This window comes from Heterodontus francisci, chromosome 12 (genome assembly GCF_036365525.1).
Source record: "Heterodontus francisci isolate sHetFra1 chromosome 12, sHetFra1.hap1, whole genome shotgun sequence".
Classification (NCBI taxonomy): domain Eukaryota; kingdom Metazoa; phylum Chordata; class Chondrichthyes; order Heterodontiformes; family Heterodontidae; genus Heterodontus; species Heterodontus francisci.
The window spans coordinates 109523779-109541550 of NC_090382.1; the positions used below are offsets into that span (position 1 = coordinate 109523779).

The 17772-nt window shown below is 44.8% G+C and overlaps 1 protein-coding gene across 2 annotated transcripts in view; it reads left to right on the forward strand.

The window, feature by feature from the left end:
- Nucleotides 1-17772, forward strand: part of LOC137376069 (UDP-glucose 6-dehydrogenase-like) — a 62772-nt gene that overhangs the window by 4873 nt on the left and 40127 nt on the right. For both annotated transcript variants that reach the window (XM_068044079.1, XM_068044078.1), the window contains exons 2-4: nt 239-409; nt 10288-10389; nt 11679-11879. In XM_068044079.1, the coding sequence (XP_067900180.1) occupies nt 248-409; nt 10288-10389; nt 11679-11879 (465 nt within the window). In that variant the 5' untranslated portion in view covers nt 239-247. The remainder of the gene's footprint in view (nt 1-238; nt 410-10287; nt 10390-11678; nt 11880-17772) is intronic.

Genomic DNA, 17772 nt, shown 5'->3' on the forward strand with positions numbered 1-17772 from the left:
CCTTCTCCAGTGCATCTATATCTTTTTATAGACCTGTTCACGGCACTCCAAACATGGAAAGTCAAGTGACATTAATTCAGTGAAACAGAGGGGGTGGTTTTGGCAGGGGTGTGAGGACTATGTAGTAGGGTGGGAGAATCTACTGCTCTGCATTAAACAGTACTGCTGCAGCTTGCATTTGTTAAATGTATTTTACGATGTTCAACACCAATGTTGCTCCCCACCTCTTTCAAACTAGGTTGAGAAGATGGTGCAAGTCAATAAGATTTGCTGTATTGGAGCAGGATATGTCGGGGGCCCAACGTGCAGTGTCATTGCACAAATGTGCAAGGAAATCACCGTGACTGTGGTGGATGTAAATGTCGAGCGAATTAAGGCCTGGAATTCCAACCACCTTCCTATCTTTGAGGTGAGTCTATTGACTGCATTCCTTTTGTGGAAGGAATACCTGAAAATGATCTTTGGAGATGGGAGGGACAATACTGTTGTTATAATTTTTGATTTGAGAGTTGAATCCTGGTGTGTAAGGTGTTGAATGCAAGACTGTTAAATTAGGGAGAGGAGGTTGATGCAGATTCCTAGAACAGAAGTAATCGGTGAGGTTCTGAAGAAGGGTCACTGACCTGAAACGTTAACTCTGCTCCTCTCTGCAGAGATGCTGCCAGACCTGCTGAGTATTTCCAGCATTTCTTGTTTGTGTTTCAGATTTCCAGCATCTGCAGTATTTTGCTTTGATATTAATCGGTGAGGTTGTTGGAATTAGGGAGCCACTTGCAGCAATGCAAGAACTAAACTCACTACATTCATATGTGCCTGAATGAAAAGTACTAGAAGTATCAACTAGAGCAGGAGTTCTGAACCTTTCTCGTTTGAGGCCCCCCACTCCTATGTTACAAAATGCCACAGACCCCTGTAACACAATGCAAGTAATTTACCTGCATTAAAGTATTAATTATACAATTAAGCATATTTTTGTTTTACTTAATGTGCAGCTTGTTGCTGGTGCTGAGCAACAGTTCAGTCAAAACATTGAGGTATTCTCGACAAGCACACGTGCATGTCACAGTCACTGTTTATCCTCGGTTATTGCTCAGTTATCCTGAAGTTGATCGACAGTCTCTCTCCCAGCAACCACCAACCCCTGCCCCCCGACACCAGGAGACAATCAGTCTGGGTTTTCTGGAGTTAAACTGAAGTTAATAGACTGTCACTAAGGTTGGCAGACTGTTACTGGAGCTGATAGGGTGCTGATGAGACCAGTGGTGTTGACAGCCATCCCAACTCTTGCTTCGCCTCTTGTCCTGTTACTAAAGAGCCAAGCTGAGCGTGCCTGCTGAGACTGGATGCTGTCTCCTTGACAACAGAGAACCAATGACAACATACCTCTGGGGCAAAGTGGAGGTTTTTGGCTTTTCAGTAAAGGACTGAAATGATACTGTGCTGGTGTTGATCGGTGAGTCAGGGCTCGAAGGTAAAACTCTGCCTTGGATACTGTAACCCTTGGGAATCAGAATTAAATCAACTTTAAATTGTCTGAGCAGTGGAAACAGGCAGATCCCTTAAATCCTTTTTGCAGACAACTGAATTGGAGAAGAGTAGACCATGGGAACATAATCTTTGGCCATGAGAGATCAAGGAAGCTGGAAATGTTTACTCAGTTGGAGCTTGGCAACGATTTCAAGTTTCTAGCTAAATTGAGCCCCAATAATATGTTTGATGAAGGTGAGGAGATAGTTGAGGTTTGATCGGTGGAGGGGGACACAGACACCACAACACATGATGAATATTTAAAATAGAATAATCAGGGGCTGAGTGAAGGGAGGTAATGTTGGCAAATTAAAGGGAGTTCACTACTTTTTTCCCCCGAAAGAAATAAGGATATTGGAGAATATCATAGATTTTGTTTTGAACTTTGCTGGTTGATCACAATGCTCCTTTCCAATCTATACACCAAAGTTACAGCACAGAAACGGGCCATTCGTCCCAACAAGTCCATGTAAGCATTTATCTTCCACAAGAGCAAGTAGCCAAGTCATGTTTGCCCACCTTATTTTCCTATCCCTTCAACCGTTGTGTAGGAACATAGGAATTGCTAGGTTGAAAAAAGACTAAGGGCTAGCTATTCCATCTTCTATCATTCTGACAATAATGGTGTTGACATAGCATCTGCCTCAACTACTAATCCCATCGCAAAAATGTTTCTCTAATCCTCTGCCATAAATCCTTTACATTTAATCTTTTAACATTGACCTTTAAACTACTGGAAACAGTCTGTTTCTATCTATAAGAGCAGGTCAGACGCTGGGAATTCTGCAGCAAGTAATTGTCGCTACCTGACTCTCCAAATCCTGTCCATCTACAAGGCACACTCCATTCCACAAGTGGAATACTCTCCACTTGCCTAGAAGGGTGCATTTCCAACAACATTCAAGAAGCTTAACACCATCCAGGACAAAGCAGCCTGCTTGATCGGCACCCCATCCACCACCTTCAACATGCACTCCCTCCAACACCAACACAGTGGTAGCAGTGTGTACCAATCTACAAGATGCACTGCAGCAATTTGCCAAGGCTCCTTCAGCACCTTCCAAACCCTTGACCTCTACCATCTGACACACCATCCTGATTTGGAACTGTAATCACTGTTCCTTCACTGTCACTGGGTCAAAAACCTGGAACTCCCTTGCTAACAGCACTGTGGGTGTACCTACCCCACATGGACTGCAGCAGTTCAAGAAGGCAGCTCACCACCACCTTCTCAAGGGTAATTCTGGATGGATAATAAATGCTGGCCTAGCCAGCAACACTCACATCCCATGAAGGAATCAAAAAAACTAGAAGAACAAGGGCAGCAGATGTATGGAAACACCACCGCCTGCAAGTTCCTTTCCAAGCCCCACACCATCCTTGTTAAACAGACAAATGTCCAGTCACCAAAATGGGGAAGCCGATGAATTCAATTGTTTATTGATCAATGCACCTTATCCCAAAATTATCGCAACCGCATTCACTCATGCGCCACACACACACACACGTGCACACTAAAAGACAGATAGAGAAGGGAAAAAGGAAGGTGACTTTTAGTGGGGCAAGAGGTCATGATAAACCTGTTGAATGGATGCAGGCCTGAGATGATTGTAGGTTTCTCTTTTGATCGGACATTCAGTTGAAGATGGGTCACTTCTAGTTTTCACTGCTGTATAATGTAGAGGTAGGATGCTACAGCAGGGCACATGCCTGCTGGATTGGCTGGAACACAAACTGTTAGGATGTTGCTAGGTATATGGGCTGTTCGTCCCAAAGACTGGCAGATCGTCACAAACAACATGTCCCTTCCACTGTTCGCAACGGGCAAGGTACAGGCAGACCCAACCAGCCCGTGCTTGCAAAACTCAAAACACATTGTCCAACATTAGGTGCGAGTCTGTGATTGGACAACATTTGCTAAATAATTGTCAGTAAGCTAAGAATTACATTTGACAACCAGTTTGATTGTCAGTCGGGTTTGCAGTGTGGCGCATTTGTGCGTACTGGAAACTACATATATTAATACATAGGGCCCTGTTCTTTGCAGACAGAATATGTACAAACATTGCACCTGTTGCAGCTAAAAAAAAAAGTGACAGCCATTCACTGGTTCATTCCTCAAGGCAATGCCTTGACCAATCAGAGTCAAGCTGCCTGGTTTAAATTTCAAACAAAGTTTGGCAGTTAACTGTCAGTCACCATAAACTGGTGCATTCTCCATGGCAACGCCTCTACCAATCAGAGTTCACTTGTCAACCAATAAGCACTCTCTTCTCATACAGTATAAAGTTGTTGTTTTCCCTTACATTGGTATTCTTTCAGATTGTCCTGATGAGTGCAAGATGAAAAGCTTTGACAACATATCTCTATTTTCAGCAACACTCAAGTTGTGCTTGTTTTGGAAAACCTGTTTGGTGAACCCTAGTTCTTTGAGTTATCTGATTTGCTTAAGTTTAGCTTCATTAACAGGGAGCGTCTCCTTAACATGATTTGCTGGGATAACTGCTGTTTAAATTCTACTCATAAGATCATTTCTTGAACCAGAAACTCCTGTGCTAGTTGCTGTTTAAAGTTCTTGCTGCTTTTGAACTGTTGTTTAAACTCTCTTCATGAGTCACTTTCAGTAAGTCACTGTTTAAACTCTAGTTCACTGAGCATTGACTGTTTTAAATTCTGATCACATTCTGTCTGGCTTCTTTCTTATTCCCTCGTCCCACCATTGGTGGCCACCCTTACAGCTGTCTCTGCCCTAAGCTCTGGAATTTGCTCCCCCTGGAATTCACATTTGCATTCTCGTGCTTGCTCTCTGTTTTTCCCACCACTGAGGGCGTTGATTAACACATGGGAATATGATATTATTGCTATCACAGAGACATGGTTGAGGGAAGGGCAGGACTGGCAGCTCAATATTCCAGGGTATAGAATGTTCAGATGTGACGTTGGGGGGGTGTAAAAGAGGAGGTGGCATTGCACTATTGATTAAGGAGTCAATTACTGCATTAAGGAGGGATGATATCTTAGGTTCCTCAAATGAGGCCATATAGGTAGAACTTAAAGACAAAAAGGGGCAATCACTTTGCTGGGAGTGTACAGACAGGGACAGACAGAGGAGCAGATATGTAGGCAAATCTCAGAGGTGTAAAAATAATAGGGTCATAACAGTAGGGGATTTCAACTTCCCCAATGTCAACTGGGTTAGCCTTCATGCAAAAGGCTTAAAGGGGGCAGAATTCTTAATGTGCATACAGGAGAGCTTTTTGAGCCAGCACATAGAAAGTCTGACAAGAGAAGAGGTGGTACTGGACCTAATCCTAAGGAATGAAGCGGGGCAGTGGGGGAGCATTTGAGGGATAGTGACCATAACTATGTAAGATTTAAGCTAGTTATGGAAAAGGACAAAGATGGACCGGAAATAAAGGTACTGAACTGGGGGAAGGCCGATTTCAATACGATAAAACAGGATCTGGCCAAAGTTGACTGGGAGCAGCTACTTGTAGGAAAGTCTACATCAGACCAGTAGGAGTCATTCAAAAAGGAAATAGTGAGAGTTCAGGGCCAACATGTTCCCATAAAGGTGAAGGGTAGGACCAATAAGTCCAGGGAACCCTGGATGTCAAGGGATATAGAGGATTGGATAAGGAAAATAAAGGAGGCTAATGGCAGATTGGCAGAGTCAGAGCGCTGAAAACAGCGGAGGCGCTAAAGGAGTATAGGAAGTGCAGAGGGTACTTTAAAAAGTAATTAGAAGAGAGGAGGGGGCATGAAAAAACACTGGTGGGCAAGATAAAGAAAAATCCCAAGGCGTTTTATAAGTACATCAAGGGCAAGTGGATAACCAGGGAAAGAAAAGGGCCCATTAAGGACCAAAGTGGCAATCTGTGTGTGGAGCTGGAGGACATAAGTGAGGTTTTAAATGATTACATTTCACCTGTGTTCACTATGGAGAAGGACGATGTAGGTGTAGAGATCAGGGAGGGGGATTGTGATATACTTGAACATATTAGCATTGAAAGGGAGGAAGTATTAGTGGTTTTAGCGGGCTTAAAAATGGATAAATCCCCAGACCCAGATGAGATGTATCCCAGGCTGCAATGTGAGGCAAGGGAGGAGATTGCAGGGGCTCTGACACAAATTTTCAAATCCTCTCTGGCCACAGGAGAGGTACCAGTGGACTGGAGGACAGTGAATGTGGTACCATTATTCAAGAAGGGTAGAAGGGATAAACCAGGTAATTACAGGCCAGTGAGTCTAACATCAGTGGTAGGGAAACTACTGGAAAAAATTCTGAGGGACAGGATTAATCTCCACTTGGAGAGGCAGGGATAGTCAGCATGGCTTTGTCAGGGGGAGATCATGACTAACAAATTTGATTGAATTTTTCGAGGTGGTGACTAGATGTGTAGATGAGAGTAAAGCAGTTGATGTAGTCTACATGGACTTCAGTCAGGCTTTTGATGAGGTCCCGCATGGGAGATTGGTCAAGAAGATAAGAGCCCATGGGATCCAGGACAATTTGGCAAATTGGATCCAAAATTGGCTTAGTGCAAGGAGGCAGACGGTGATGGTCGACGGTTGTTTTAGCGATTGGAAGCCTGTGTACCGCAGGCATTGGTGCTGGGATCCTTGCTGTTTGTAGTATTCATTAATGATTTAGACATGAATATAGGAGGTATGATCAGTAAGTTCGCAGATGACACGAAAATTGGTGGTGTCATAAATAGTGAGGAGGAAAGCCTTAGATTACAGGACAATATAGATGGGCTGGTAAGATGGGTAGAGCAGTGGCAAATGGAATTTAATCCTGAGAAGTGTGAGGTGATGCATTTTGGGAGGACTAACAAGGCAAGGGAATGTAGAATGGATGGTAGGATCCTAGGAAGTACAGAGGGTCAGACGGTCCTTGGTGTACTTGTCCATAGATCACTGAAGGCAGCATCACATGTGGGTAAGGTGGTTAGGAAAGCATATGGGGTACTTGCCTTTATTAGCCGAGGCATAGAATATAAGAGCAGGAAGGTTAGGATGGAGCTGTATAAAACGCTAGTTAGGCCACAGCTGGATTACTGTGTACAGTTCTGGGCACCACACTATAGGAAGGATGTGATTGCACTGGAGAGGGTGCAGAGGAGATTCACCAGGATGTTGCCTGGCCTGGAGCATTTCAGCTATGAAGAGAGACTGAAAAGGCTAGGGTTGTTTTCCTTAAGAGCAGAGAAGGCTGAGGGGGGACCTGATTGAGGTATACAAAATTATGAGGGGCATTGATAGGTTAGACAAGAAGAGACTTTTTCCCTTAGTGGAGGTGTCAATAACCAGGGAGCATAGATTTAAAGTATGGGGCAGGAGGTTTAGAGGGGCTTTGAGGAAAAAAATTTCACCCAGAGGGTGGTTGGAATCTGGAACACACTGCCTGAAGGGGTAGTAGAGGCAGGAACCCTCACAACATTTAAGAAATATTTAGATGAGCACTTGAAATGCCATAGCAGACAAGGCTACGGGCCAAGTGCTATAAAATGGGATTCGAATAGATAGGCTTTATGGCCAGCGTGGACACGATGGGCCAAAGGGCCTGTTTCTATGCTGTGTAACTATGACACCCTGCCACCACCACCCCCACTCCTCCAGTAAGGCACTCTTCTTTTTTTAAAAAAAAAACCTCTTTGACCAAACATTTGGTTACCTGTCTTCTCCCCTTCTTTGGTTCAGTAACTTTTTTTGTAGATAATGCTCCTGTGAAGCATCTTGGGACATTTTTTAAAATGTTATAGATGTTTTATAAACATCCAAAAGATGCATTGCAGCAATGCACCAAGGCTCCTTCGACAGCACCTTCCAAACTAGCAACCTCTAACACCTAGAAGGACAAGGGCAGCAGATGTATGGGAACACCACCACCTGCAAGTTCCCCTCTAAACCACACACCATCCTGACCTGGGACTATATCGCCGTTCCTTCACTGTCGCTGGGTCAAAATCCTGGAACTCCCTCCCAAACAGCACTGTGGGTATACCTACCCCACATGGACTGCAGCGGTTCAAGAAGGCGGCTCACCACCACCTTCTCAAGGGCAATGAGGGCAAATGTAGGAGCATGATTAAGTTTGCAGATGATATGAAAACTGGCTTTAGGCTGGAAAGCTTTAGACTGCAAGAAGATTTAGATGGTCTGGTCAGTTAAGCAGAAAAGTGGATTGAATTCCTTTTTCAGAGAAGTGTGAGGTAATGCATTTTGGGCGATACAACAAGGGAATCCACAATAAATGGGAGCCATAACCTGCAGGGCCATGGACCTAGTGCAGGAAGGTGGGATTAGGCTGGGTAGTTCTTCATCGACTGGCACGAGCACCATAGGCTGAGTGGCCTCCTTTGTTGTAAATGTTCTATGGTTTATCTGAATTAGAGATGGGCATCAAATGCTGGCCTTGCCAGTAATGCCCATATTCCATGAATGAATTAAAAAAAAATGCAAGGTTCTTAGTTTCTGTCTATGGAAATACATCAATGCAATAAGAGAACTGTTGGCGGCTAATTTTGATTGTTCAGTCCAGTTACTGTCAGACTTCTCACAAGTATCACTCCACAATGAAGTGCAGTTGTTGTGAAATTTCAAGAAGCAGCATATGCATTTGCAACAGTTCACCAGTGATGATTAATCCACAGCAAGAACTTTTTATCAGTGGCTTGCTTTGGTTGATTCAGTGTCTCTTTAATTGTCCTCAGCACAGCAATACTGTCTCTTGAACAGTTTGTACTGTGATGAATTACACCCCCTTTTCTCTCAAGTCTGCTGGGTGCTGGCAGTAATTTAACCCTTTAGTCTTGTGTTATCATATGGAAATTGTACATATTAAATGCAATGGGCAAGTATCCTGATTTGACCATTGAGAATTGAAGCCATCTGGTCCTGCTCGGTTGGCTTATAAACCAAACCACTTTATGCCATCAGTTAAATTATTCCTTTGTTTTAAAACCATTAATTCCACTTCAACATTGCTTCCAGAAACAGTTAACTCTGTTTCTCTGTCCACAGGTATTGCTTGACCTGCTGAGTATTTCCAGCATTTTCTGTTTTTATTTCAGATTTCCGGCATCCACAGTATTTTGCTTTTGTTTCAGCTTGTTAATGATTTTAAAGGCAGCTTTTTCAGCTGGTAGTTGGTGATTCAGTACATGTGTGCAGTGCGTGAGGTCTAGAGTGTGCTGTTAGTTATCTCTTGCTGTGTTTAAAGTGGAGGAGTTGAGGATAGTAAGTGTGGATTAGTAACATCGAGAAAGGGAATTGAGAGTTTAACAGAGAAACAGGGTTGGGGAGATCAACAAGAAAATGATTGGGAGAGTAAGGAGGGAGGAAGAGTAAAAGATTTTCCAGCCTTTGTGAGTTTCCCAGGTTGATCTGTGATCATGTCGCAGCACTGAGTGGCTTCTTTGGAAAAAAAACGAGGGGAGGCAGTGGCATACTGGTATGGTCACTGGACTAGTAACCCAGAGACCCAGGTATTGCTCTGGGGACATGGGTTCGAATCCCACCACGGCAGAAGGTCAAATTTGAATTCAATTAATAAAATCTGGAATTTAAAGCTAGTCTAATGATGGCCATGAAACCATTGTCGATTGTTGTAAAAACCCATCTGGTTCACTAATGTCCTTTAGTGAAGGAAATCCGCTGTCGTTACCTGGTCTGGCCTACATGTGACTCCAGATCCACAGCAATGTGGTTGACTCTTACATACCCTCTGAAATGGCCTAGCAAGCCACTCAGTTCAAGGGCAATTAGGTAATGGGCAATAAATGCTGGCCTGGTCTGCGACGCCCACATCCAATGAAAAACTTTTTTAAAAAACTGGTCTTCAATAAAATATTGATCGGAAAGACTTGATTTTAAAAATAAACTTGCAGCACGACAGTTTAACAGCTGCATTTCCTTAAAGAAGCTACAATCTACTGTGGCCTTGTAAAACCCAGTGTCACTGGAATCAACCATAGCCTTGTAGCATCATCCAGTTTTCTGTCTTGCTCTACTGAAGGTGTTGGCTCGGCCTCAGATATAATTCCGCGTGTGTGAACTGCCTTCTGGTAACATGTATGAATGACTGAGCACAAATTTGGATTGTGTGGATCATGAGGGAGCATCATTGCTGTGTTGGATCCTGACTCACCCGATGGGAAGGGTTGGACAGACTAGGGGACAATGACGACTGTGTGTGTGAGAGAGACGCTGTGAGATCCTTTAGGACTTGAGTTGGAAGCTGGGAATCTGGGGTTATCTTGCTCTCTACATTTCCATTTACCCATCCCCACCTCCCTAAAGTTTCAGGGCAATGAGTTGAGCTCCCTGAGATCAGTTGATTCTGCGTTGCTTGAGATTGTGCCTTGGACACTCCTAATCTATGTGACTGTTACACACAGGAATTGTTAGATGAGGAAAAACCAAGGTCCATCTAGTTTGCCTTTTATCATTGTAACTATCAGGATGCTAGAACAATAATGCAGTTGTTGGCTAGTCACAAGCAATAAATCTCTATCAATGAGTCTATTAACAGACCTGGACACGAGATGAGGGTAAATCCCAGTGGTGGAGAGCTCTGGGAACCATAAGCCCAAAGGATCATGTTGCTCGCCAGCACGAAATGTTCACCACGTGTCTTATCAATGGGGCAGTGGATCTATCAATCGATTCACTGGAAGGTATGGAGTGCTTTGGTTATTAATGTAGAAATTGACAGTGATTTTTATGTTGTGTCTTTTCCAATTTTACTCAAAGCCAGGTCTTCAGGAAGTGGTGGAGTCCTGTCGTGGGCGAAATCTCTTCTTCTCCACTGACATTGACAATGCAATTAAAGAAGCTGATCTGATCTTTATATCGGTGAGCAGGGTTAATACTCAGCATTTTAATGTTTCTCTGTGGGTGTGTTTCCAGCCCCGGCTTCAAGATTCAGAACTACATCTCTTCATGCTTCAGCTCTCTCTTTTTCTCGCTCGCTCTTTTTTCTCTTGCTCCCAATAAGGCAGGGGCAAGTAAAACTGGAGGCCCTTTCACCTATCCACTTCTTCTGAGATCCTGTCTAGGGAGAGTCAACCCTGTTTACTTCATCTCACCCTATCAGCATATCTTTATCTTCCTTTCTCCTGCACGTACTCAACTAGCTTCCCCTTAAGTGCATCTATGCTAATTACCTCAATCATACCTTGTGGTAGTGAGTTCCACGTTCTTACCACTCTGGGTAAAGAGGTTTCTCTTGAGTTCCCTATTGGGTTTATTCGTGACTATCTTATACTTATGATCTCTAGTTTTAGTCTCCCCACAAGAGGAAACAACATCTCTAGATTTACCCTATCCGACCCCTTCATAATCTTGAAGACGTCTGTCAGGTCACCGCTCAGTCTTTTTTTTTTCTAGTGAAGAGGATACCTTTCCTTTTCTGATAGTCTTTCCTGATAGTCGTAACCTCTTATTTCTGGTGTCATCCTTGTAAATCTTTTTTGTGCTTTCTCGAGTGCCTTTTATATCCCTATTGTAATCTGGAGACTTGAACAGTGCGTGGTGCTGCAAGTACATCTTAGAATCTTAGCATCATGCAGCACAGAAGGAGGACATTCAGCCCATTGAGTCTGTACTGGCTCATTGGCAGAGCTATCCAATTAATCCCTGCTCTTTCTTCCTAGTCCTATAATTCTTTTTCCTTCCAGTATTTGTATTTTTTGAAAGTTATTATTGAATCTGCTTCCCCCACCCTATAAGACAATACATTCCAGATCACATTTACCGATCACCTTAAATCTTTGTCCTCTGGTTGCCGACCTTCCTGTCAATAGAAACCGTTTTTTTCCCCTTTCTACTCTATCAAAACCCTTCATGATTTTGAACATCTCTATTAATTCTCCCCTTGACCTTTTCTGCTTGCAGGCGAACAATAACGGCTTCTCCAGTGTCTCCACATAACTGAAGTTCTTCATCCCCGGTACCTTTAGTTGTAAATCTCTTTGGAATCCTCTCTAAGGCCGTGATATCTTTCCTAAAGTGTGATGCCCAGAATTGGCCACAATTCTCCAGCTGAGGCCTAACCAGTTGGCGAGTACACACACCTTCACTAGGACTGTTGTAGGCATGAATTATCTGATCATTTCCTTCCCTTCCTTGGTGATTCTAAATAGGTAAACACTCCTACAAAAACCTTTGGAATCGGGAAGGGGCGCGCTGCGGACCTGAAGTACATTGAGGCCTGTGCCCGCCGGATAGCAGAAGTGGGCAACGGGGGCAAGATAGTAGTGGAGAAAAGCACAGTGCCAGTGAGGGCAGCAGAGAGCATTCGGAGGATATTCAATGCCAACACCAAGCCCAATTTGAACCTTCAGGTAAGACAGCACACTCGTTAAGGGTTTGACTCACGTCTGACTGCAGCCGAAACCCGATTGTGGTTGAGTTTTGGCACTTGATTTATTTTGTCCCATTGTGAAAAAAAATGCACCTTTCACAACCTCAGGATGTTCCAAAAAGCTCTACAGCTAGTGAGGTACATTCTGAAGTGTAGTCGCTGTTGTAAAGTAGGAACCGCGCCAGCCAATTTACACACAGCAAGATCCCACAATGTGGTAAATGACCAGATAATGTTTTTTGTAGTGCGGTATAAATAATTGACCAGGATACTGAGGAGAACTCCCTCTTCAAAATAGAGTCATGGGACCTTTTACGTCCACCTGAGAGAGCAAGCGGGGCCTCGTCATATCCCAAATATGGCACCTCCGGCAGTGCAGACCTCCCTCAGTGCTGCACTGGAGTGCCTGCCTAGATTATGCACTTAAGTCTCTGGAATGGGACTTGAATCCACCATCTTCTGACTCAGAGGCAAGAGCGCTACCACTGAGCCACAGTGGGCATCGTGAGCAAGGTCTTTCTGGGGTGAGATAGCATGAGATGTTGAGATGGGTTTGAAGAAGCTGGCCTGCTGACTCTGTTCCCACCCTTCAGTCTTGTGCATTATCAGACTTCACTGGTTTGTCTTCTACAGGACAGTAAATTCTACTTTAAAATCTATCGTTGCTTGAACTTCCTCGTTAAAAATACCTTTTTTCTGTGCTAGTTGGCCACTCACATCTTTCTCTTAACACTGCGTAGCTTCTCCACCCACCGCACCCATCATGTACTCTCTTCCTCCACTTCCCATCTCTTACTAGGCTCACCTGCTCTGCAACCCACCTCGTGTTCGCCATCGTTGCCCATTCTCCTTCGTCATGACCCTTCTCTCCTTTTCAACTGCTACCCCATCTTTAATCTCCCCCTTCCTCGAACACATTGCCTCCAGCAAGCTGTGTTTACCTGCTCCAGTTGATCAGGAAGGCCTCAGCCCAATTGAAACAATCACCAAAGATCATCGGTGATTCCAATTGGCTATGGCCTCTAGTCACTCTGTCCCTCTCCACTGTGATGTGGAACTCTCCTTGTGTGACTCCAAGCACATTGTCAGCAATGGCTTCTCCTCCCAACCCTTCGTGCTTCTCTCTGGAGTACGTAAACTATCCTTCCCTGTTGCTCCCTCCGGCTTCTTATTTACGTGTTGCTCCTGGCGGTCAATTCCTATATGTACGCCGATAACTCGGGCATAACCTGTGACCTTGGACTGTTTGACCAACATCAAGTTGTGGGTGAGCCAAAACTTCCAATTGAATGTCAGGAGGACCAAATCTATGTTGTTCGACTCCAGTTAAACACTAAATCTCTCCAGTTGGACCAGTTTGCAACCTTTTGGCCTTTTTCTACCCTGACCCAAGTTTCAATCCTAGCAACAGGCTTTGCTTTCACCTCTAATATCGCCTGCTTTTGTCCTTGTCTTTCTCTCTTCCTCTTCCATCTCACCCATTGCTGTCGAAACCTTCATTCTCCAGACTTCTCCAATGATCTCCTCACCAGTCTTCTGATCTCTACTCTACACAAACTCCCAATTACTTCAAAACTCCACCGTCCGCTGTCCCACACACTGAGCCCTACTCATCCAATCCCTTCCTTCTACCTCTGCTGACATTCTGTCCCCACATGCATTGAATTTAAAGTCTTTCTCTTCTTTTACAAGTCCCCTTCAGGGCCTTGCCCACTTTTTACAGATACTGCCAACAGGTTCCTTCAAGACCTTGCCACCTTGTACAGATGCTACCTACTGCAACAACAACAAGTTGCATTTTTCAGTGCCTTTAGCATAATCGAGCATCCCCAGGCACTTCACAGGAGCATTATCAAACAGAATTTGACACCAAAATCTACATGAGCTATTGGAATAGGTGACCAAAAGCTTAATTTATAAAGTTAGGTTTTAAAATGTGTCTGAGAGGAGGAAAGAGAAGTAGAGAGCAGAGAGGTTTAGGGAGGCATTCCAGAGTTTAGAGCTTGGGCAGCTGAGGACATGGACACCAATGGCGGAGCAGTCAAAATCGGGAATGTGCCAGAGGCCAGAATTGGAAGATTAGAGGGGAGATGAGGAAAGGTTTTTTCACCCAGAGGGTGGTAGGGGTCTGGAACTCTGCCTGAAAAGGTAGAAGAGGCAGAAACCCTCGACTCATTTAAAAGGTGTCAGGATTGGCAGGGCTGGAAAGGCTGGGTGGCTCGTTTATCGGCCAGCACAGACACAATGGGCCAAGTGGCCTCTTTCTGTGCCTTAAGCCTTCTATGATTCTATCTTGGAAGGTTGTAGGGCTGGAGGAGATGAGAGATAGGGAGGGGCAAGGCCATGGAGGGATTTGAAAACAAGGATAAGAATTTTAAAAACAAGATGCCTGAATCTTCGATCGTCTTATGCATTTCCTCTCTTGCACCATTGTCAGAGTCATCGAGTGATACAGCACCGAAACAGGCCCTTCGGCCCAACGAGTCTGCGCCGACCATCAACCTCCCATTTATACTAATCCTACATTAATCCCATTTTCCCTCTCACATCCCCACCTTCCCTCAATTCTCCTACCACCTACCTACACTAGGGGCAATTTTTTTTTTTTTTACAATGGCCAATTTACCTATCAACCCACAAGTCTTTGGGAGGAAACTGGAGCACCCAAAGGAAACCCATGTGGTCACGGGGAGAACTTGCAAACTCCGCACAGGTAGTACCCAGAACCGAACCCGGGTCGCTGGAGCTGTGAGGCTGCGGTGCTAACGACTGCACCACTGTGTTGACTAGATGTTCAACCATCTTGGCCTTGATCTCTGGAAGTCATTCTGTACCTTCCCTCCAATGGCACACATCCCTCACGCTCCCCCCGCCCCCCCGCCCTGCCGCCCCCAGTCCCTATTGCTATTTATCTCCAAGCCAAGATATTTGGTCTTTTCAACCATGCTTTGTATCCTCTCTTCTAACTCTCCTGATTAGCATATATTTCTCCTCTGTGAATGCATTGGGATATTTTCTGAGTTAGAGGCACTATATAAATTCAAGCTTTTGTTGTCCCTTCTGAGTGAAGTTATAGACTAACCATCAGAAAGGGACAGTTTTCAAACTCTCTGGCAATGCTCCTAACTGTTATAGTATCGGACGCTTTAGTTGGGCAGAGCTCTTAGCCCTTGAGGCTGTGCAGCTCTCTCTCGTGGCTTGTTCTTGACAACATCTTCCCAGCTTGCAGTATCGATGTTAGGAGTTTTCCGATCCCCTTGTAAACGTCTATAACTGAAGCCTAGATTGGCTCAATGGCTTTGAAACTATTGCAAGGTCTTCAGACAAGAGATGTTTTGGAATACTTCCATCTGATGGAGATGGCACCAGAGACATCTGTGTTTGAGAAAATCTATTCGTTTCCTCGGCTTTGGTGTCAAGAATATACAAAATTGTTGGGCAGTAGAAAACCAGCTGATCTGTCAAGCCTGCACCACACTCCTGACATCCAGAATATAGAAATATAGAATGGTTGCAGCACAGAAGGCCATTCAGCCCATTGTGTCTATGCTGTCTCTGCGAGAGCAACTCACCAAGTCCCGTTCCCCTGTCTTTTTCCCCGTAGCCCTGAAAATCTTTTCTCTTCAGATAATTGTCTAATTCCCCTTTGAAAGCCACAAATGAATCTTCCTCCACCACACTCTCAGGCAATGCGTTCCAAATCCTAACCACTCGCTGTATAAGAGAGTTTTCCATGATGTTACCTCTGGTTCTTTTGGCAATCATCTCAAATCCGTGTCCTCTGGTTCTCGACCCTTCTGCCAATGGAAACAGTTTCTCTCTCTCTCTGTACTCTGTCCAGACCCCTCATGGGTTTGAACACCTCCGTCAAATCTCTTCCCAATCTTCTCTTCCCTAAGGAGAGCAGCCTCAGCTTCTCCAATCTATTCATGTAACTGAGGTCCCTCACCCTGGAACCATTCTCATGAATCTTTCTTTTCTGCACCATCATTAAAGCTGTCGCATCATTCCTGAAGTGTGGTGCCCAGAATTGGGCACAGTACTCCAGTTGAGGCCAAGTTTGTGTTTTATAAGGGTTCACCATAACTTGCTTGCTTTTGTACTCTATGCCTCTATTTATAAAGCCCAGGATCCAACATATTGTCTTAACCGCAAAGTGTCTAAACACCTTAGTCTCACCCCAGTCACAGCCATTTAATCTCCTGGGAAAGGTGAAAAACCCAAGCTCAATAAGAGAAAAACTACTCTGGAAATTTCTGCTGTGAGCCCCTCAGATGATCAGTCCAGGAGATTGATCACATTCATCAGATCAACTCTTGAGTCTAATCTGTCCTATAGGAAATGGACCCAGGTCTTTGAACCTATCTTTGTCTCCTATTTGATACTTAGAATGGGATGGAGGTGGTAGGTGTGGAAAGAATTAGTCTTTTCTCTGGTCTGCAGGAGGTGCTGCAGGTCTCGCAGTCATACCCACATGTTCAGTAAACCTCTATCTTGATGTTCAACATTGATTTTCTATTATTCCACGTGCACCTGGTCAATTTGCTGAACTTAGTCTCTAAATTCACTTGTAACAGCCCTTCAAAACACTCCCACAGGGGATGCTGAGGCCAAGTGGGCCCACATCAGAGACGCCATCTATGAGTCAGCTTTGACCACCTACGGCAAAAGTGCGAAGAGAAATGCGGACTGGTTTCAATCTCATAATGAAGAGCTGGAACCTGTCACAGCCGCTAAGCGCATTGCACTGTTGAACTACAAGAAAGCCCCCAGCGATTTAACATCCGCAGCACTTAAAGCAGCCAGAAGCACTGCACAAAGAACAGCCAGGCGCTGCGCAAACAACTACTGGCAACACCTATGCAGTCATATTCAGCTGGCCTCAGACACCGGAAACATCAGAGGAATGTATGATGGCATGAAGAGAGCTCTTGGGCCAACCATCAAGAAGATCGCCCCCCTCAAATCTAAATCAGGGGACATAATCACTGACCAACGCAAACAAATGGACCGCTGGGTGGAGCACTACCTAGAACTGTACTCCAGGGAGAATGTTGTCACTGAGACTGCCCTCAATGCAGCCCAGCCTCTACCAGTCATGGATGAGCTGGACATACAGCCAACCAAATCGGAACTCAGTGATGCCATTGATTCTCTAGCCAGCGGAAAAGCCTCTGGGAAGGACAGCATTACCTCTGAAATAATCAAGAGTGCCAAGCCTGCTATACTCTCAGCACTACATGAACTGCTATGCCTGTGCTGGGACGAGGGAGCAGTACCCCAGTACATGCACGATGCCAATATCATCACCCTCTATAAAAACAAAGGTGACCGCGGTGACTGCAACAACTACCGTGGAATCTCCCTGCTCAGCATAGTGGGGAAAGTCTTTGCTCGAGTCGCTCTAAACAGGCTCCAGAAGCTGGCCGAGTGCGTCTACCCTGAGGCACAGTGTGGCTTTCGTGCAGAGAGATCGACCGTTGACATGCTGTTCTCCCTTCGTCAGCTACAGGAGAAATGCCGTGAACAACAGATGCCCCTCTACATTGCTTTCATTGATCTCACCAAAGCCTTTGACCTCGTCAGCAGACGTGGTCTCTTCAGACTATTAGAAAAGATTGGATGCCCACCAAAGCTACTAAGTATCATCACCTCATTCCATGACAATGTGAAAGGCACAATTCAACATGGTGGCTCCTCATCAGAGCCCTTTCCTATCCTGAGTGGCGTGAAACAGTGCTGTGTTCTCGTACCCACACTTTTTGGGATTTTCTTCTCCCTGCTGCTTTCACATGCATTCAAGTCCTCGGAAGAAGGAATTTTCCTCCACACAAGATCAGGGGGCAGGTTGTTCAACCTTGCCCGTCTAAGAG